The 21,973-nt window shown below is 38.0% G+C and overlaps 1 protein-coding gene across 3 annotated transcripts in view; it reads right to left on the reverse strand.

Moving 5' to 3' along the window:
• DLG2 (discs, large homolog 2 (Drosophila)) overlaps positions 1 to 21,973 on the reverse strand; it is a 673,110-nt gene that overhangs the window by 416,662 nt on the left and 234,475 nt on the right. For all 3 annotated transcript variants that reach the window (XM_009881201.1, XM_009881200.1, XM_009881198.1), the window contains one exon: positions 9,443 to 9,496. In XM_009881201.1, the coding sequence (XP_009879503.1) occupies positions 9,443 to 9,496 (54 nt within the window). The remainder of the gene's footprint in view (positions 1 to 9,442; positions 9,497 to 21,973) is intronic.

Raw genomic sequence — 21,973 nt, forward strand, 5'->3', positions numbered from 1 at the left:
TTTTCTGCCTAGCTAACATAAAACATCACATATTCAGTACAAATAATTTATGACTAAAAAAGAACCCAAAGTTTTAAACTATTGCCATCTTTATGCAGAACAATTTACAGACACAAATCACTAGACAGCTGATTGAATATATTAATGTAAGATACAAAAAAAAATGCACTTCAGTTGTCATTTCTTTTTATTAATAATCTCCATAATGTGGAAATTTATCTCATGTAGGCATCTTTACTTTCTATTACCCTCAAACTAAATCAATCTTCTGTAGAAAATTATGAGAGCTGGGATTTTTAAGATCAAGAAAACAGATATTATCTGTGGTATATTTGGGTTTGCTACTATATGCAGAGTCATCTAAACACTGATTAAAAATATAATTTACCATTGAGGCTGATTCACCAGATCACTGCATTAAAAGTAGCATAGGTTTTTATTATGTAAAATGTGGATTAGAAATGAGTCACATGCCAAAACAGTCAACACTCATGACTTGCAAGAGCAGGGACTTTGCTTCAGAACATTTCCTGAAACTGTGCTGGAAGTGTGTTGGTTTTACAGCATGGTTCAGCTAATCCCTGGCTAACAATAGGGGAAAATGAGGCAGAATTTAAATGGTTAATTTTGCATTTTTATTAAAGTGAAATGATGTTCATTCAGATTTATTTGTATCACTGCAGGAAATGAGTAGGAAAACACTGCAGTTATTCTAACATTTTTTAAAAGTTAACATAAGTAAGTGAAAAACTCCTCCTATAAAACCTGAAATTGATAATGTTAAGAGCAATACATAAATGATTATATGGGAAGGAAATCTTTTCTATCCAGTGTTCTTACTAATGTTGCATTATGTACTGCCAGGATAACAACAACCTTGCCTTGGCTGAACTTTAAGAGGTAGTTTGCAAAGCAAAACATCAATCAATTCTACACATAAAAAATAAATATCCTTAAAATTACAAAGAGGGATTCTCATAAAATAAATTTCAGATACATCTCATCTTAAAGGACTGAAGCGTTATAGAAATTAAGCCCTTCCATTTCCAAAAGACATGAAACCAATATTTTTCTTTTCCACTTTTCATCAAATTTATTTTTCTCTTCAATACTGAGCAGTTACTTTCTCTCTACTTCTTAGGTTATCCAAGGTCAAAGGAATACGTCTGTCTCTGACAACAGCACTCGAAATTTTGCCTAACTGATGTCTGAAGTCATCCAAATGAAGTCTTCTGGAACAGGGAAGTTCGTTCTTCCTTTTGTAAAATTAAAACTATTAAGATAATGACATCTGTGCTAACTCTTCTTTCACTTTTGAAAACAGCTTTCAGTTAAGTTCTACACCTTTCTAATACAGCGAAATCTACCTACAAGTGCCATTGTCTCAAATCACAAAGAAATTAAGTCTATAGATAAGTAATTATTCACTTTTACATTTATGCTATGTTTCCTAATTCAGTTTAGAACTGCAACTTCATGACAAAGTAATTCAAAATAAAGCTATCACTGTGGAAAAATAGTCTTGTGTACTTGAAGAGCTTTATCAACATCTTAATTTTATATCCCAATTAAGCCTTTTATGCAAAAGAATAAAAGCTGAAATGAACAGAAATATTTATGGAAGACAATGGGTTTGATGGCTTAAGACCACAGATTGTACTGTTAAAGCTTATTTTCAAGAGGTTATGTTAGCCACAGCATCCTTGCAAACCCACAGGCCCTGCTGATTTTAGCTTACTGCTACAAAATCCAGTAACGTTAACTGCGGGTCTGTAGTGTAATATATCAAAAATGACACAAAAGCAAAAGCTAATTCAAGGCTAGGAAGAGCAAGACAAGAACAAATTCAAACTGCATTTAATTTAGGTCAGTTGAGGCCATGCAATTCTAGGCTGACTCAAATCTCCAAGCATTCCAAACAACTCTAACAGACATGCTGTGCACTCTGCAGCACCTAACAACCTCATGGACAAATTATCTTATGTGAATTAAAAATGAAGTATAGCCGGGTGTAGAGGAGGGGTATGTACATGCTCTCCCACACCCACAAAAGTATATATGATTTTTCTCAGAGTGATAAAAATAACTGGTAAAGCAGTGCCTTGCTGACTTCCCCATAGTAGAGGCTACAAGAGAAGAGTGGCCCAACAGGAACAGACTTTGCAAAAGCAAAGCACGCAACCCCTTTCAGGGGCCTTATTTCAGTGTCACCCAAAGGACCGACTGCCTGATAGTGGGTAGAGGGTACCCAGAAGCCTGTTGTCGAGTTTAGCTTTTTGTCAGAAAGTCTGTTTCATAAGCTCCAGCGTGTAAACTAAAGACTGGTAACCACAAGGAATGTGCTTCTCAAGCCCACCCATGATCTGGACTAAAATGCTAAAGTACGTGCACTCTAAGCAGTCCAAATCCAAAAAGTATGAGGCATTACACATTTTCTCTGCTGTGTCCACCTGAAGCAGAGGGACGCAGACAAGTGTATGATGTGCTCTCTTTACAGGTCAGTAAACTCCTCTCTCCCATTCTGCTAATGACAATGTTTCAATCAGAAGTCCAGAGAAAGAACTTCTTGATTGAATCTAAAGGCCAGGGTTATTCACAGGTAATTGGAAATGGAAAGTATTATAATTTTGCAGAATAGAAGTGTGAAGGAGTAATTAGATGCGTGACCAAGGGTTGCTTTTACTTCTTGGATTGACAGGATGTTGATATTTCTACCTACATCCAGACACAATGAAGGTTTTCTTCTGATTTTTTATGTAATATGATATGTAGCACTCAAATATGCAAAGTAATGCTTGTTCCTGAGGAAAATAAAAGAAATACCTTCAAATCTTGAAGTTATTTCACTTTGAAGAGTTTTTTCCCTCCCCTGGTTAAAATTATGTCTTTGATGAGGCTTAAATATTCAAAATTGCATCCAGAATCTAAAAGAGAAACCCGGCAAAAACAACCACATTTTTACTTCAAAATCACTTTGGCCTCTTTTGTAAAGATGTTTCTTTCTAAACCAGTATATTTTAAAAGACAATGTTTGAAATATATTGATTTTCCAGTAGAAAAACAATGGATATGAAATAGAGGCAAAATAAATCAGATTCATAAGATCCATTCTGTATTTTTGCTTCGGGTTTTGAACAGCAACGATATATTTTTCTGCTATCCATCATACTAAAATCCATTTAAGTCATCAGATGGCAGGATGAAGATTTTTCTATTTTTGCACGTTTAAGGGGAGTTCTTTTATGTTAGTTCATTAGTCTTGTGTTATGTAGCACCTTTTTCACTAATGATCTCAAATATTTCATAAATATGATTTAAATCAACCTTGTCAATACTGCTATTGTAAAAGAAAAATCTCTTCTCCCACTGGAGAAACGATGACATGCAGAACACAGCAGTGATTGCCAGGGCAAACAATATTGCTGCAATACAATTCAAGGGGCAAAACAGAGAAGCCAAGCCAACACAGGTTTTAAAAACTAGCACAGAGCTCTACCAGATTTAGCTTTTCCATTGTAATCCACATTAACTGACAGACTGAAAGATGAGTATAAACAACAAACAAACAAAACTGGTGTTTAACAATCTGGAAAATCTAAGAGCCATTCGAGATAATAAGATGTGCAATCTGACTTTCAAGACTATGATCAAGCTAATTAAGAAAGAAGTAAAAAAATTATTCTGAAGAGAAGTCAATGGGAAAATAGATAAATATACTTATATGTTGATATTTTTATGTATTTTAATATACTCAGTAATAAAAAATCCCAACTCCAAGATCTCCCTACTTTTGTGAAAATTTAGATTCTACCTTTTCAGACAAAAAATTATTTTTATTCCTCTATTACCACTGTCTTCAAAAATTTGCTCATCAGTCATAGTTATATATGACATCTAATATTCATTATGTAATGCCACATGACTTATGCTTTACTGTAGAAATATATAAGGCCCCCTCCCTCCTCCAATTTACTTATTTAGGTCTAGGCTGCGCCTACATTCATATTATCCAATAAAAGCCTTTAGAATACTGACTGTCTCAGAAATTTGCAAATTTTCCCTATTCTTTTTACCATCAGAATAGGACAGGAAGCATTTATTTTTCTTTGCAGCCTTTTGTTTAAGCTTTTATGTACCTCCTTCTAATGTGCTAAATCCAGGTGCACCGGCTGACTGGGATGAGAGAGAAGAAAGCTGAAAATTTTCCCAACCTCCCTATTTTGGCATCTGCATGGCCCCCGCATTTGCCTGCGCAGGAGTCGTCACAGAGCAACTGCCACACTCCAGAAAGGGTCTGAGCTCCCGGTGTCCCTAAGCAGGGATGCACCAAAACAGCCGCCCAGCCATCTGTGTGGCTGCGCTCAGGCATGTGTAACACGATCCAAAGATTTGATTACAGCTCAGGAAAACATAACCTGAGTAGTCTGAAAAATCACTTTAGGAAACAACTTGAGTGTATCTGCGCAGAACTCAGCAGAGGCAGCACAATTAGCAAAGCAAACCAGTAATAGAATAACAATAGCAATAAATCATCATAATAATAGTAGTAATAATAATAACACCACCACTAATAATAGTAATAATTTGGAAGAACTGAAGAAATATGAGGAGTTCGTTGGCACAAAAAGGAGACATATTCTTTAGCTCTTATCACTGTGACAAGGCAGAGGGAGGAAGGGAACAACCATGGTACCTGAGTGAACTTAGATTAAAATTTTGTCAAGATGAAAGGAAAATGAAATTCCGTCATGAAATAAATAGGAAGGTTCCCATCAATTTCTGAAAGTGATACAGCAAAGCCAGCCTTACAGCTACTTTCAAAGTAACTATACAGCATTTTGGAAACTAAAAAAGAAATAAATAAGGCTTATTCTGTGCAACAGAGAAACTGTGATGATTCATATGTTATTAAATTAACGCTTCTCATTATACAAAAAGATCTAAAATTTACAGCCAAAGAATAGAGAACAAACAAACTCCCACAAATGTTTAATTGTGCTTAAAATGCCACAGAATAATTCGTTTTGTACCATCGAAGCTTCCTATCAAATTTATTCCCACGTCCAAAGCTTGGCAAGCTGGTTTTCAAGCCACTGAACCTAGAAACAAAGCTAATTAACTGTTTCTTCTGTTATTCGCTGTAGGCCCAAATTATAAGGAATAACATATAGTATAATAGAATAAGGCCTTTTCTTTTATCGCATATAAGAAAAGCATACTAATGAAAAACAGTCCCTCACAGGATGATTTTTTTTTTTGCCAAACTATTGAGTTGAAAGGTTTGAAGAATGTCAACAGTACCAAAAGGTTTAATTACATGAATTTAAATCATTAGAATGTTAATGAGACAAATCATGTAGTTTACCAGTTGTATACCAACTGTAAAAAGGAAATTTCTCTCTGGTGGACCAGTGGAAACATTACATTTGAAAATGCTTTCTGAATGCTAATCATTGCTGTGAGACCCCCTCCCTCTGAAAACACTCAGGAATTTTTGGAGGAAGATGGCAGAGAGGATGAGCTGAATTGTTATTGAAATGGAAATGCATTGAAGGTACATTGCGTAAAACGAAACAATGGGACAGGTTTCTTGCGCTGCTGAGCCAACAGCTAAACAAAATCATGAGAAGTCTCCATCTGGTATGTAACAACACTAAAAATAGCCTGATTTTATTTAGGAATAATTTCTACATGGCATAAAATGGATTACTTAACTTTGTTATGGTAAATACAATGAAAATTACAGTTGCTGAAGAAAAAAAAGGATTTTAATAAAAGAAAAATATATCGGATAATTTTTTTAAAGTAGCAATTTTTTGCAAAAACATGAGTGGACAGCATTAACCAGTTTTATTGAAAAGCATCTCAAAAAACCCAACAGTCAGAAATCAAAAATTAATATGTCAAGAATTTTCATGAGATGTATCACTTGCATATGTAGCCACTTGCCTTTGAATTATTTTTATTTAACAATTTAGAAATGGTACTCAGGTTTGTGGAGTGCACATTCAAATGAAAGAATTAAAGGATAAGCATCTATGATTAGAGAAAAACAGGATGTGAGAAAAAGAATGTGATCATAGGAAACATGGTCCAATTGGTAAGATCTAAAAATTTCTGCCTGTTCCTCCCATAGGAGGCTTCCTAGACTCCACGTGTGTTTTAAGGCTTGACAACAGGAGCTGAATAGTTGGGATCCAAGAGGACTCTAGCCCTGAAAATCAGCACTTCTGGGTGTTTTAGACAGGTTGCAGTTACAAGAGAGGATCAGACACTCTGTGCTCACTTACATCATGGCTGTTTTTAGCTTTGGACAGAAAATATCATAATTTAACCTGGCTTCTCTGATCCATAAAATAATTTGTCCCTTCAGTGTTAGGTGTTTTTTTCATGGTAACTGAAAAAGAATGATACCTTTCAGAAGCTTTAATAACTAGGTAGCTAACACTAAGGACACTTAAACCTTCATCAGAGATGTCCCTAGGCATTTACAGTCTTCCTCCAGGCATGTCTGGGGGTCCTGAGAGTGCTGAAAAGGCAGGTGCTTGACTCATGTTCAAGTTTCAAAATAATAATTAAACTTAGCTCTTAGTTATCTCTCTGAATGGACCTGTCTGAAAAAAAAAACCCAATATTTTAGGATATATCTGCTAAAAGATATTTCCTGTAAGATAAGTGATATTACGATGGCTGCATGATCATTCACTCAGTGCATCCATTTCTGGAAGATTTTCCTTTCCAAATATTTGAGGGAAAAAGCCCCAGTGACACCCCATGTTGTTATAGGCCCGATACGGTATTTTAGGCTGTACTAGGTCTGACTGGGATGGAGTTAATTTTCTTCACAGTAGGCTGGATAATGCTATGCTTCCATTTGTGACCGAAACAATGTTGGTAACACACCAATGTTTTGGCTGTTGCTGAAGAGAGGTTGCAGAGTATCAAAGCTTTCTCTCTTTCCCATTTTGCCCTTCCTTTCTGGGTAAAGTGCTGGGAGGAGACCCAGCCAGGACAGCTGATACCAACTGGCCAAAGTGATATTCCGTACCATATGATGTCATGCTCAGCAATAAAAGCTCAGGCAAAGGAGGAGGAAGGGGGGCCATTTATGGTTATGGTGTTTGTCTTCCCAACTAACTGCTACGTGTGATGAAGTCTTGCTTTCCAGGAAGTGGCTGAACATCTGCCTGCCGATGGGAAGTAGTAAATGAATTCCTTATTCTGCTTTGCCTGCATGTGCAGCTTTTGCTTTCCCTATTCAACTGTCATTATCTCAATATACAACTCTTCTTGCCTTCCATTTTCTCCCTGAACCACAGGAAAGGGGAGTGAGAAGAACGTTTGGCTATTGGACAGAGTCAACCCACCACATGCTGTCCATAAATCTGTTTTTGAAAGGTTCACTGGACCAAGAGGGGACACACACACAAGCAAATATGTGTCTGGCCCAGTGACTACAGCACCTTCCTAGCAGAGGAAATACCATAAAATGAAACCAAACCAAACTACACTGAACTAGTCCTAGGAGCAGGAAGGAAAACACAGCCCACTCTCCCAAATATTAGGTTGGAGGAAGAAGTGGTTTGTCCATATGTTTGTCTGTCTGTCTCATTCTGCAGAATGTTCAAGCATATAAATCCTGATCAGAAAGAAATGTCTGTTTCTAAAGCGAGGACCGTGTGTCCTGTGGGGCACCATGTTGGCCTGGGCTCAGCAGATATGCTTCACCTTGACGTCTTTTACTGGCTCATCTAAATTAGTCCCTTTTTGGTAGTATTGCTGTGTCCCATATTTAAGGGACATATCTCTTCCCATGCACTGGGTAAAGAGCAAGGTGACTAATTCACAATTGTCTATTTTTACAACAAGCACCTTCTGTTTATTTATCTAGTTTAGATCATGTGTTGGAGACTGAAACAGCCCACAGGCACTTTTCAGTCTACTGTCAATATTTCTCTTGAATGTGTTTGGTCATTTGTCCTTTCTTTTTAAGAGAAAGGAACACTAGTATAAAAGTTGTTTAAAAGAGTATGAGTATTGATAGACTGTGTTATGGGAATAAATCATATTGATTGAACATCTTGTCACTAGTGTAACTGCATCTGTATTTAGGAATTCTAACACCGTAGCTGCAGAGCATCCTGGGCACAGGTCCAGCGCTGGAAATGAGAACTGGGGCTCACAATGTCCCTCCTGGTAGACCTAGAGAACACTAAGTGTAAAATGTCTCATTAAAACAGAAGAAAAGCCAGACCTATTGAGAGGGAGAACAGAGCAGATGGTTCTGATGTTAGGAAGCAAAACCGAGACAGAAATGATAGAAAGCCTTTAAAAAAAAGCCGAATGGAAATTTTATCTAACTTTTCCACCCTTCCCAATGGTTGAAATTCCCAACAAGGGTTTTAATTCTCTTCTGCTTTACAGCAGTGTCATTCTTCTAAATTGCTCTTGGCTGTGATCTTTATATGTGTTCTGCACAATAATTTCTAAGTTTTATGAATTGTTAGAAACAAACAAGCTGGCCAGGATAAACCCTATTAAACTTCCTCATCAATAGTCCAGCAATATGATTGGTGTAGGTGGATAAATAATTAGGCTTATGGCTTGGTATCACAAGAAACAGATGTGGACAAAACACAACAGATGAGAGACATTAATTAAGAGCTTTAAAAAGATAACTAAGAGTATGCAAGGAGAAAGATTAGATACTGGCTGGCTAGCTTTGTACTTCTTGCTTTTCCTCCCTCCAATCATTTAAGCCTGTAACTCTCTTTATTATGTATTCACTTTGCCTTTCTCTGTGTCCTTTATCTTCAACTATAGTTGCTTTTACAGTCTAAAATGACAATGATATCAAATGCTTGTAGAAAAGCAGATCTTTTAAACTCTGATAAAAACTTGCATTTATTTTAGAGTAAATTTTTTTTTCTAGAAGTCATAAAAATGAAGAGACATTAATAAGAAAACATGAAGTCATCTAGTTTCTGCTGTTATCATGAACAGCTTTCATCTACAAAAGGAATATAGACAGAAAAATGAAGAGCTGTTTGCACCATTCTAATATTACAGTGTGCATCTAGATATCTTCTTAATAAGGTAGAAAGATGCATGCTGCTCTAAAAGGCAATATTCATATTTTATGTTACTGGTAAGTAGGTAAGGCTTAATGAAATCACAGTTTTGTTCAAAGAAAGGCTAGTTTTAGTAAGTTACAGTTTATGTGTTGAAGTCTAAACTACAGATTACGTGTATATAATATGCTATAATTCACCCGAGTGCAATTATCATTCCTGATTTCTTCTTCTAGAAAAGATAAACCATGTTAACTGTAAAAGACATGATTAATTGTAAGATTTGTTTATAACTTCCATGCAATACTGAATAAAATGTCTGTGAGAAAATAAACAAATTCCATGTATTATTAAAGTAAAATAATACTTACATAAGGGATTGTATCCAAGGTGTCTGTGTTGACAATTATAGGGGCAGGGCTTGCCTGGAAGAGGAAAAAAAAAGATAAATTAAAAAATACGAAATTCATAAGTATTGAAATGCCCGCAATGATACATTAAATTAAAAGTCTAAAAGCCTCACTTCCCAATGAATTCACATTGTACAACAGTACATAATTTTGGGTACTGGTCAATCAATTAAGGATGAAGGAAATAGATTCTCAGCCTCCAAATCAGAGCTCACTGTTGTCTTTCTTTTCAATTTCACTAGGCTTTGGATCACATCCTGAATATATAATAACTAGTCATTCATTTTTAGTAGAGCTATAGGAAATGTGATGTATTCAACTTACAATTAGGAGACCTTGGGGCTGAGTTTTCAGCTTCCCTTACCTTACAAGTCCACTTTACGTGTTTGAGTAAAACCAAGATGATCAAATAATCTTTACAGAGAATAAACATCAACATTTTATGTTTACACTACTTATCTGTATGCAGTATATGGATATGCACATATACTATGATATTTATGACGAACCCATATATTCTGCACGGTTCATATGCACTCAGCTGATGTTCAGTTTGAAATATAGAGCCAGTTTAAAAAGATTTGTGAATCTGTAAGGCTGGCCAACCTGATCTTTAATTAGTGATGAAACCCATATCCAGGCTAGTTGCCAGCCATCTGAAATGCCCTAACCTCTTCGTCTTCCCACACTGGGGTACAGCGGTGGTGACCCAAGGCCAAGCTCTGATTCAACCCAGATGCATAATCATAAGATCACAGAATGCTTAGACAGCCAGGCTGGATGGGGCTTTAAGCAGCCTGGTCTAGTGGGAGGTGTCCCTGCCCATGGCAGCGGGGCTGGAACTAGATGATCTTTAAGGTCCCTTCCAACCTAAACCATTCTATGATTCTCTGGGCAGCCTGTTCCAGTGTCTCACCACCACCACACTCAAGAATTTCCTCCTAATATCTAATCTAAATCTATCTTCTCTCAGTTTGAAAGCGTTACCCCTTCCCCTGTCGTTACACTCCCTGATAAAGTCCTCTCCATCTTTCCTGTAGGCCCCCTTTAGGTACTCAAAGGGGCTATATGGTCTTCCCAGAGCCTTCTCTTTTCCAGGCTGAACAACCCCAACTCTCTCAGCATGTATTCATAGGAGAGATGCCCCAGCTCTCTGATCATCTTCACGGCTCAGATGTGGCTCAGAATCTGCAGAAAACCACAGAGCTGTGAGAAAGCGTAGAGTGGAGCCGCGCACCGTAAGTAAAATGTCAGACAGAGGCAGGACTGCTGAGATTGGATTGTTAAAAGCTCAAGGACTCAGGAGGAGAAGGACCAACATGTAGTCAGGGTAGTACTAAAAGTGATGGAGGGCATGCCTTCTCTGCCTGACTGATGCCTGCTTGGTCAGCAAAGACTTCAGGCATTGTATTGGCTGATGAACGTACCAATGCTTAGCATAGTAGCTCATTTGTTCTATTTATCTACATTGTGTATTAGCCAATGAAGGACTGTCTGTACTTTAAAGTTGTAAAGGCTGCAGAGTCTCTTTGTGCATGGCAGGGATGATTACAGTACTACTGACAAAACTGATCATGTTTCTATTGTCAAGTATTCACTGCAGGATTTCAATACCTAAGTAACATAACTGGCCAGTGGCCAGTAGATCAAGGGAGGTCATTCTCCCCCTCTACTCTGCACTGGTGAGGCCACAACTGGAATACTGTGTCCAGTTTTGGGCTCCCCAGTTCAAGAGGGACAGGGAACTGCTGGAGCGAGTACAGTGAAGGGCAACTAAGATGACTGAGGGATTGGAGCATCTCCCCTATGCGGGAAGGCTGAGAGAGCTGGGACTCTTTAGCCTGGAGAAGAGAAGGCTGAGGGGAGACCTTATTATGGCATACAAGTATCTAAAAGGCAGGTTGACGGAGGATGAAGCCAGACTCTTCTCGGTGGTTCCCAGTGACAGGACAAGGGGCAATGGGTGCAAGTTGGAACATAGGAAGTTCCATTCAAGTACACGGAAAAGCTTCTTTAAGTTTCAGGTGACAGAGCAGTGGCACAGACTGCCCAGGGAGGGTGTGGAGTCCCCTTCTCTGGAGATTTTCAAGACCCGCCTGGATGCAGTCCTGAGTAATGTGCTCTGGGCAATCCTGCTTTAGCAGGGGAGTTGGACTAGATGATCTCTAGAGGTCCCTTCCAACTCTGAAGATTCTGTGATTCCGTGATAACCCGAATTAAGAATGTAACATTAGTGCAGCAATTCAAATGCTTTAAGAATATCAGAGTTTCTTTCCAATTTCGGTGTAGTGATTGTAAGATAATTCTGTGTTCAGAGATATTGTATGTTACTGCACAACAGCAACTGATGATTAATGCCATTATTTCTATGCAACTGTGTAACCTGGGATAAAAAACCAAAAATGAAATGCATGCAATTTAGTGTGTATACATGTCATTGCATGTATCACTTATCATGGTTATCATAGTAAGATACAGTTTATTAAAATGCTTAGTATCTGAAAAGATATTATAGACCCATAGCCATCTCTTTCCACTGGACGCTCCGGAGTGATAGATAAAAGTTGAAGGCCATTTGATTATAATATTTTCAGCTTTAGGCAAATAGAATTATTTATAACCGTATTGTCACTGAAGGTTAAACAAAGGATTTCCTTTTTAGAATCATAGTTTTTACTTACATGAATATTTAGCGCCATACATGTAATGACTGCTACCTTTATTACAGGAAGAAAAATATTATTTTTTTACAGTATTCTGTTGTCTCTACCAAATTTTGCCTTTCGTTGATTTTATCTTCTTTTCATTTTTATACACTGTGAGAAGGTCTAGTACCAAATATGTTTGCAATCTTCAGAATGAAAGTATCTTTCCACTGATTTAAAAAACAATAGCTACTAAAATAACAAACATCTTTCAGAAGTCATTTCCCAAAGCATTCTCATACTATCACCAATCACTTCTAACCCATTGAGGAACAAAGCCTTATATCCGTATCAGATTATTCTGAAGTAAACTTAAAGAGATTTCTCAATCAGAAACTAGTAATTGTGGGAACACTATAAAAAAATAATATTTAGGGGACTTGGAATTTCTTTTCAAAACTCAGTTATTCCTTTACTTCCTCAACCAAGGACAAGCAAAACCTCCACACTGTCAGTTGTGGTTGCTTTCAGAAGGACTTCCACAGCTTTGCTGGATCCCTGTTACAGTGCTGTAACTATCCTGAATAAGAAAAGTTTTCTCTTATATCTAGTCAGATTTTCCTTTAATGCAACTTGTTGTCTATTGCCTCATACTTCTCCTGTGCACCTCTGAGAGGAGTTTGGCTTTGTCTGCTCTCTAACCATCCCTTAGATGGTTGAAGACGGCAGTTTGATTCTTCCCACAGGCCCTTCTTCTCCAGGCTGAACAAACTGAGCTCTCCCAGTCTTTTCTTCTATGTTCTGTGCACAAGACCCAGTCATTGATGTCTGCGCCACCATCTGGGTTACCCTCCACCCAACACACTTTGGCACGTTGGGAAACCTACAACTGGACACAGTACTCCCGATGCAGTCTCACAAGGGGTAAGTAGATGTTCCTCAAACTGCTGCCTAGGCTGTTATTATAGCCTTCACCATTGCAAGGGCACGTGGCTGACTCATGAACAACTTGTTCTCCACTCTGCAAAGATGCTGCCTAGCCGGACTGTGCCTGGCTGGGACTGCTGTGGTTTTTATTCTGTCCAGTTGGAGGAACTCCTGCCTGTTGCCATTGAACTTTGTGAGGTTCCTCTCAGCCCATTTCTCCTGCCTATTGAGATCCCCCTGAACAGCAACTGTCCAATGTATCATCTGCTCTGCCCAGTCTGGTGTTACCTAAAGCCTTGTTGACAGTACACTCTATCTAATCATTCTGGCTATTAATGAAGATGTTAAACAGCATTAGCACCAGTATCAACTCTGTAGAAACACCACAAGTAATTTGTCATCAGTTACTGGACTTTGAATTGCTGACCACTACCCCTTGGCTCTGGTGGTCTAGCCAGTGTCCCACTCATCTTCTAGTACATCCATCAATTCACTATCTCTGTCATTTGGCTACAAGACTGAGAATTTGTGCTGAAAGCCTTTCTAAAATCAAGGCAAATGACACCTACTGATTTCCCCTCATCCACAGAGCTAGTCATCTCATCACAAAAGCTGTCAGGTTGCCAAGGCACAATTTACCCTTTGTAAAGTGATCTGCCTCATTGTAATCCCATCCCTCTGTCCTTCATGAGCCTTGACAAGGCTTCCTGGAGGCACCACCAGGATGTTTCCATTTGCTAGCTCCCTACTTAATCCTAAACCCCAGGTTCTCTCTTGGCCCATCACCCCTTCCACAGCAAAAGTCGAAGCATGTAAGCTGCTCCTTTGAATAGTGTGATCCCACCCTGCCCAGCCTTCCTACACAGCCTGTAAAGAATTGACTTTCAAGAAAGAATATCTTTCAGGGTTCATTTTAACAGTGCTTACGGTATTCTTTACTGATTGGAAGAGTTGAACTTCAACTATCAAAGTGATGATTTTCTGCCACTGAGGTATTCATCCTGATCAGACAGACAAGCATGAGAAAGTTCACAGAGCAACAGTTTCAGATGGATCTAGTGCCTATAACCACTCACTCATAACTAATATCATCAGCACGTTTTCTTTTTCCACTCCTCCTGTTTCTATCTGTGCATGTGTATGTGTGTGTGCATGTGTGGGACAGCGAGTCTGTGTTCTGATTTGGGTTTTTCTGTTTTGTGGGTTTTTTTTCCTTTAATTTGTTTGGGGGGGGTTGTGGTTTTGGGTTTTTTTTTTTGTTGTGGTTTTTTTATTAGGAAAACTGATTTAATACAAGCATTTTACTTCAGTCTGTCTAACTTATGGTAATTTCAAGAACACTGGCATTCTGAGCTACAACATTGCATTTAAGTGCAGGAAATGGGGCTGATTTTATTAGTTGTGTCCTGTTTGTAGCTCATGCTTTAAAGGAAAGTAGGAGGCTTTAATCATGCAAAGTTGAGAAAACAGTTTGCAACCACTGGAGAGAGCCCTAAATATAGTGCTAGCCATGGAGTACACAATGGCATCAAAATAGTTCTGTAATCACAGTCAAGTTACTCAATGGGTAGGTCAAGAGAAGATCAGTAGCAACAGGGAGTCAGAAGGATTTTACCTTCCAGGATGATGTGTCTATATTTGTTCTGACTTAAAAACACGTCACACGCACTGATTCACCAAATCCTCAAAAATGATGCCCAGATATCTGCGCAATTCTTACACAGAACACTGACAAATCTATCATAGCAGTTCCACAGCTCATCAAGAATACTTCCAATTCTGCATAAATTAACGAATGCACACAAAAAAAGATCTAGATTCTCTTGAGAATCTCCACCTACTGTACTGTGTCTTTGAGACAGCACTGTCTCTTATTTGCCACCCTCTATATACCCACACATATATAAACTATCTAAGTTTGAGAATGCAGGAGAAGAAGAAATGGTTTTCTGGGAGACAAAGATAATGACTTTATTCCTAGCTCTGCCCTTTGACCTGCTCTGCAGTCTTAAACATTTAATTATCTTTACCTAGCTTTTCCCAGCTGTAAAACAACTCTAGCAAAACTGGTTTAATTTGGTCATGATGGTTGGCAAGAACTAAATAATCTATCTATATGTGGGGAGTTTTAAATTTTTACATGTCTAATTGCCTAACTTGCAGGATGAATTCAAATCAGTAGTAAATAATTCATGAGAGAGACAGCCCTTTCGTAAGCCAGGTAGCATACAGAGGGCTCCCAGACATTGCAATCAGATTTTAAAAATGGGAAGAGGTCTTTGTGAACATGTTCAAAATTCTGCAAAATAAATCCAAAGCAATCACCAAGACAGAATTTTACTGAGTGTATTGAACCGAGTGATCCTGTTTTCCCCATTCCTCATGCACTTTCCTTTCTGCCCTAATCCTTACCTATACATTAAATATTATATTATGTGGACAATGTACCATGAGGGCTGTCAGCCTTATAACTGCTGTTCCCTGCACAGACCTTTTTCCTGCCCTTGACTAGAAGCAGTGCTTTCAGCTGAGCCATCCCTGTGCTTTGAAGAAAAGGCATCACGCTGACAGCTGCAGTGACAGATTGGCATAGCTGGGACAAAACTTGAATAGCTTTGGGGAAAAAAAAAAAGGAGGATGATTTTTTTTTTCTTCTTTTTAAAAGACTTGAGCACAACAGACTTTGCTTCCACAAATATATATGAGATTGTTTTGCTTGCAGCGAGTCAGACAGTCTAGTTGCTTTTCCACAAAAAGCACAACTTAAAAGCAAGATACAGTGAAAGCACTTGAAGCCAGTAGAAAGAGAACAAAAAGGCACACGGTCTAGTTCATGAACATTTACTCTGCTACCAAATTCTCTACAAGTGTACGACATGACTCATACCTCTCAGACAAGATGAACTTTCCCTCCACCATGAGCGCTAGCTTTATCCTTGTTGACTGGTTTTACTTACATCATTAACAGTTTTTATAGACTGTCCATATCATATTGAATTTTATTCTTTTTCGAGCATTTGTAACTCTTGTTTTAACTGTTCCTGTTCTGCAGTGCTGTACTCAACGCCAGACCATGAAACTACTTGCATAGGTGTATGGTAACTATTTTATAAATAATGAACACAGCACATTACTTCTTAACTAGAAAACACTAAAACAAGCTATGTAATAATTTTGAAACTATCTACCTATACTTATTCCAAGCCGTGATTTTAATTTGGCTCAGAACTCTCAATCGCTTGCTTTCCTGTTAAGGAATCACCATCATTACCTACATTACTACATTTAAGTAAACTCAAAATAAAAAGTGGTGAAATTTAAAGTAATACAGCAGTCTATGTATCACCATTTAAAAAAGAAGTTGAGTTGTCAGTGGCTCATTGACATCTTTTGCAGACACCTGACTCCATGGACTGTATGTCAGAGGAAGGGCTCATCCTTCCAGGTAGTCAGCCCTAAATTCTAAAACACTCTCTGGAATATTCAGTTGCAGTTTTATTTTACTTCAAAATGTTAGCATTTTGTGTCTTAATGATAGGAAGTAGAGCAGCCCCTATATTTGTACATGAATAGGGCACGCTGCATCTCTCAGATATACCATGTCAGACTGTTTGTGACACTAAGAAAGTAACACTGAATTAGTTTAAATTCATTCCATATTTTCAAAAGTTTCCTTTCACAACAGCAAGAAATAGGTTTACATTGACACACAATGGCAGGAAAGATTACATGATAATTTAGATGTCAAAACAGTAATTCACTGGCATGCTATGAGGCCTCAAGATCACAAAACACCCAGAACCTTTTGTCGTATTTACCACTGAATTACAAACTGTAAGACTAAGAAGGAGAAAAAGTCATTTGCCTGTTATTAAACAGAAAATAGAAAAGATAGGGAGCCTCTTTGAACATCTAAAGAATGACTTTTCAGCAAACAATCCTACCTCTACTTAGAGACGTAAAACAGAAGTCAAAAGCAGCTTTGCTTGCAGGCTGCAGCTGTCAAGAATAGAAGAAAAATGCCTCAAAAAATCCTCGAGACCTTTCCTACATATATAATGCAACCTCATATAAAGCCATTTAATTTAAAGGTAAACAGAGCCTTTCAAATAAGGTGACCTTATTTTTGGGCTTGGGGTTTTGTGTTGCTTTTTTTTTCTTAATCTGTAAAAATAATTTCCTATTGAAATTGTCTGTGGCATTATTTAAGGAAAAAAGAATTTAGACCTAAGGAGAACCTAACATTTCTATGTGGATACATAGACTGCCAGAGGGAACGGCAAGAAAGCACCTACCTTAGAGCTGTTGAAGTCTCACCTGTACTGATGCTAGCAGTTTGAATTAGCAATGATTAACATAATGGTAACTTTTTGCCCAATATCAGATCCAGTGAAGGACACAGAAATGTCAATGGGAAAAGCTCTATAGAGAATGAGGGATAATTATGGTACATCTGAATTTCCAGTGAAGATATTATTCAACTAAATGTTATTACTCATTAAATATTGAGGTGATAACCTTCCTATCACTAGGCAGGGTGGATCCATCTGTCTCATTCTAGGATGCCAAATGCCATACTAAGACTCACACAGAGGTCCCTTTATCACATCTCTACTGACTCACAAAAGAAATGTGTCTTACACCAGTGCTTTAGCTTTGAACAGAAATTTAGGCCTAAACCCTATTTTAAGATACACCACTTCAGCACGTGTTCACGGCCTTTTGAAAATGAATGGGCCATAACACTCATTTCTTACACAGATCTCGGCTCTGATCTCTGATGTGCTCTCCACTGTGCTTCAGAACTTTCCCCAAAGTCTGTGTCAAAGCACATCTCTCAAGAAAATAACAGCTTTAACCAATCCAGGCAATGCCAGTTTCTGGTACGTTCTTAAGTCTGGCTATGGAAACTTTAGAAACGAGAACAAAAATAGAAATACATTCCATATGGTCTTTTTATAAGTGTATCATCTTCAAAACTCTGACATCTGATATGTATACATTTTTTTCAGATTTTGTAACATTCATAACAATTTCATAAAAAGATGAAATATTTGAAAAATCTTGCCACTACAATAGTGGAAAGATACACTGCAAAAATAAAGTGTTATGGATTGATGCCACTGAAAACCTAAGAGCTAAGGTAACTTATTTTATACTATGAAATTACCAGAACAGGTTACATCTCCCATTTTAAACATTCTGCTACATATATTGGTTCTAAAAATTTCTGGGTGAAAGCCCCTGCATAACTGAAGTTAAGGGTAAAACACTGATCTGCTGCAACAGAGTCAAAATTTAAGATATGTTTCTACTCAATATTAGTTTTGTTTTTCTCCTGGTAGGATTTATAGAGTGTGCATTGCATTTAGCCAGCAGGTTCATGAAAGCAACAATAAGCAAAAATAATTTAGAACTAATTAAACAAATTAATATTCTGCTTTCAGATTGCTTTATATTTTATTTTTAAAGCACATTATCTAGATATCCAGAAAATAAAAGTGCAGGAAAAAATAAAATTGTAACAAAAAACGCTTGTTATCCACAGACTTGTTAACAGTGGCAGTCTCGTTGACTTGAGCAGTCCCATTTTTTCTTAAACACTAGCGACTTAAGATTTCTACAGTTTGCCTAAGCACTAGCTTTATTAACCGTGGATTGGTGCAGATTTTTTATAAAACAGTGTAAATCTCAAGAAGAGCTGCACAACAAAATGAACAGGAAAGTAATCTCAAATACCTGTCAAGTCCTTTTATCTTGAAAATATATTAATTTATTGTATTACTCGGGAGTGTAGACTACACTTTTCATACATTTATATAAAAATACTTTTTCACTGCAACTGGGTTTTAACATTCTGCAGAAATAAGACAAGCGTGTAGGTGTGAATATATACAAAACCCTGTACACTAACTAACATATATATACACACGTATACACATAAACTCAAACACAGACTTGGACAAAAGCATGCAACCAGTTTTTAGGCATCCTCTTGGACCTGGCTACATGCTACAAGTGCATGATTCAGCCTTGATGTCCACAAAGATAGAATTCCTTCAAGAGAAAGGAAAACAAAACCAAAGCAAAACCGCAGCCATTCTATCCCCCCTTTCTCTACCAAAGGGAAGGCTGCATCACCCAGGGCATGACTTCTTGCTTTGAAAATCATGGTACACCAAGCTCACAAAGCAGCTATCCAGTATCTTATTCTGTAACGTTTTTACAGCTTGAAGTACCTGCAGGTTGAGTGTAACATTTATTCCTGCATGGGAACTTTTATAGCCAGCCTCAAAACACAGAAACAAACAGACTAAAAATTACAACACAGCTGAAGGCAACAAAAAAATATGAATATAAAATGAAACGTTAAATAGGGAAATTACTTTAACAGAATTCACTACTTATTCAAGAAGTTTATCAGGAGATAAATTCCAAAGAACCGAACACCTGCTTTCAGGAACTAATCAATTACGTCGAGCACTACATACAGCAGCCCAGAAATCATGGAACCAGTGCCAAAGAGCACTTACCTCTGCTTGGCAAGAGCAGAAGAGACCAAGACTTACTGGTGTTACAGCTAAAAGTCTCCATTGAGAGGAAAGAATAAGAAATACAGAAGAAAGTGTCTTTTGAGTTTCAGAAAGGTTCCCAGGTACAACAGAAGTAGCAAAATCACCATTGATCCTGTTTCAGCACTGAAGTTGCAGGAGAAGAGCTGGGGGTTACTGTGGTCCATAAAGTGCAGCAACCTTACTCACTGATTCTGGTTGAGGATGTACAGGATCAAAGCTATTTTGCCAAATGCTTTCACTTAATGAGTGCACGTTTAACTATTTAGGAAGAATTCAAAGAATTAAATTTGATTTTGAATCTCGGCAACAAACTGAAAGTTAAATCCGACTGTCATTTAGCAAAGAGTTTTGATTTATGTCAGTAGAAGTAAACTTCTAACCTAACATCCTTTGGAAAAGTTTTAATTGATGTCCCAGAGTGTACCTTCATGTCCCAGAATCACTACATGATGAATAAAATTAACAAAATAATTCCAAATATATCGCTGGCCGACAGCTTGTTTCAAACCCTAAATCATTGCAGGATGACTGCACTCACAGTACATCACTTCAAAAGATAAGAAACATCAGTGTATAAAGTGAAGCTAGCCAGGGTTCAGGGCAAGTCAGGCGTTTTACAAGGTTTTGCCTCTTGTGGCATAAAATGCATTTCTCAATGGAGATGCACTGTTACATAAATTACAACTATTTAGGCCCCATCCCTGGAGGTGTTCAAGGCCAGGCTGGACGTGGCCTTGGGCAACCTGGTCTGGTGGGAGGTGTCCCTGCCCATGGCAGGGGGGTTGGAACTCGATGATCTTCAAGGTCCTTTCCAACCTAAACCATTCTATGATTCCATGGTTATACCTGCCTCCCACCTTATACGGGGCACAACCAGTGACTCGGGGCAGGACACATGTCTGGAGTGAAGCCCGCCCTGGGAAAGAGGTGTTTTCCTTAAGTGTTCTGTCAACTGTTTATCTTCTTTGTTTCTCAATACTTAATTCAATAATAAAATGTTTATGTTAATTGGCAGTACATTCCCCAAGTCAAGTCTGCTTTGCCTGCAACGCATGTCTGCTTCTGAAATTTCACTGTGGAACAGGTGTTTGTTCAGTATCTGCGCTGCCGCAAAGGAAACGGGTGAGAAGGAAGGAGAAGCGGAAGAAAAGCGTGAGGAACAAAGAGCGGCGGAGAGAAACCACCATGCTCTGACCCCGACCCCCTTGAGCCTCCCTCGCCTCGTCGGAGGGACTGAGCGTGAGCAGCGATGGTGACTCGGGGCAGGACACGTGTCTGGAGTGAAGCCCGCCCTGGGAAAGAGGTGTTTTCCTTAAGTGTTCTGTCAACTGTTTATCTTCTTTGTTTCTCAATACTTAATTCAATAATAAAATGTTTATGTTAATTGGCAGTACATTCCCCAAGTCAAGTCTGCTTTGCCTGCAACGCATGTCTGCTTCTGAAATTTCACTGTGGAACAGGTGTTTGTTCAGTATCTTTTATATATTCACCCTATTTACTGATAAATCTACAAATCATGTATTGGAGGTGAAACTGCAACAGCAAAAGAAAGTAAAAGTACAAGGTCTTCAGTTATAAAAGGAAATGTTGACCTGACAGCAGAGACAACAAAGAGAAAGTGGAAGCAGTACTGCAGCCACAAGGAAAGTTAAGTTATCGTGTAAAAATAGAAACACATAAAGTATCAAATGGTTATTGTTCATAGAGGAGCTTTCCACAGAGAAGGAAAGCTACATCTTCTGCTAACATATAGCCTATTAAGATGCTATTGCTGTCAACCTCTTAATTCTTAGAAATAGCATTTACCAAAAAATTTCAAAACACAAAATCAACACAACGTGACAGGTTTGTAGAGTAATAAAACCGTGTAAAGGGACTGAACTCGAGATGAGTAGTAACAGTGCCATAAAAGCAGCTTTACTATATGTCATAGCTTAAGTAAAGAAAACGCCTGGGGCCACTGTAAGTCTGAGAAACACAAACAATATGACTGGAGGCTACAGGAAAGCTCTCAGTCTTTCAAAGAACTTGTACAGGGCCTTAAAAATACACCTCATTTAAATCAAAATTGTAGGTCCAGAAAAAAATTGAAGGCAATTCCTGTGAAGAAATAATCAAGGGAAGAGCATCCTTGTGAACCTGACAAAATTAGATTAAGGGTGCAAATAGGTGTGTTGGTTCTAAAAAGACAGACTTAAGAAGTTAGACTAAAAACAAAAGGAAGAAATGTAAAAAAAAAAAAATATTTGCTGTTATGAATGATGCTGACAAACACTTCAAATCAGGAAAATTACATTTGCCTGTTTTTCAACAAATATTTTGCTATTTTTAACATGGGAATATTA

Source organism: Charadrius vociferus, unplaced genomic scaffold (assembly GCF_000708025.1).
Source record: "Charadrius vociferus isolate BGI_N301 unplaced genomic scaffold, ASM70802v2 scaffold1, whole genome shotgun sequence".
Classification (NCBI taxonomy): domain Eukaryota; kingdom Metazoa; phylum Chordata; class Aves; order Charadriiformes; family Charadriidae; genus Charadrius; species Charadrius vociferus.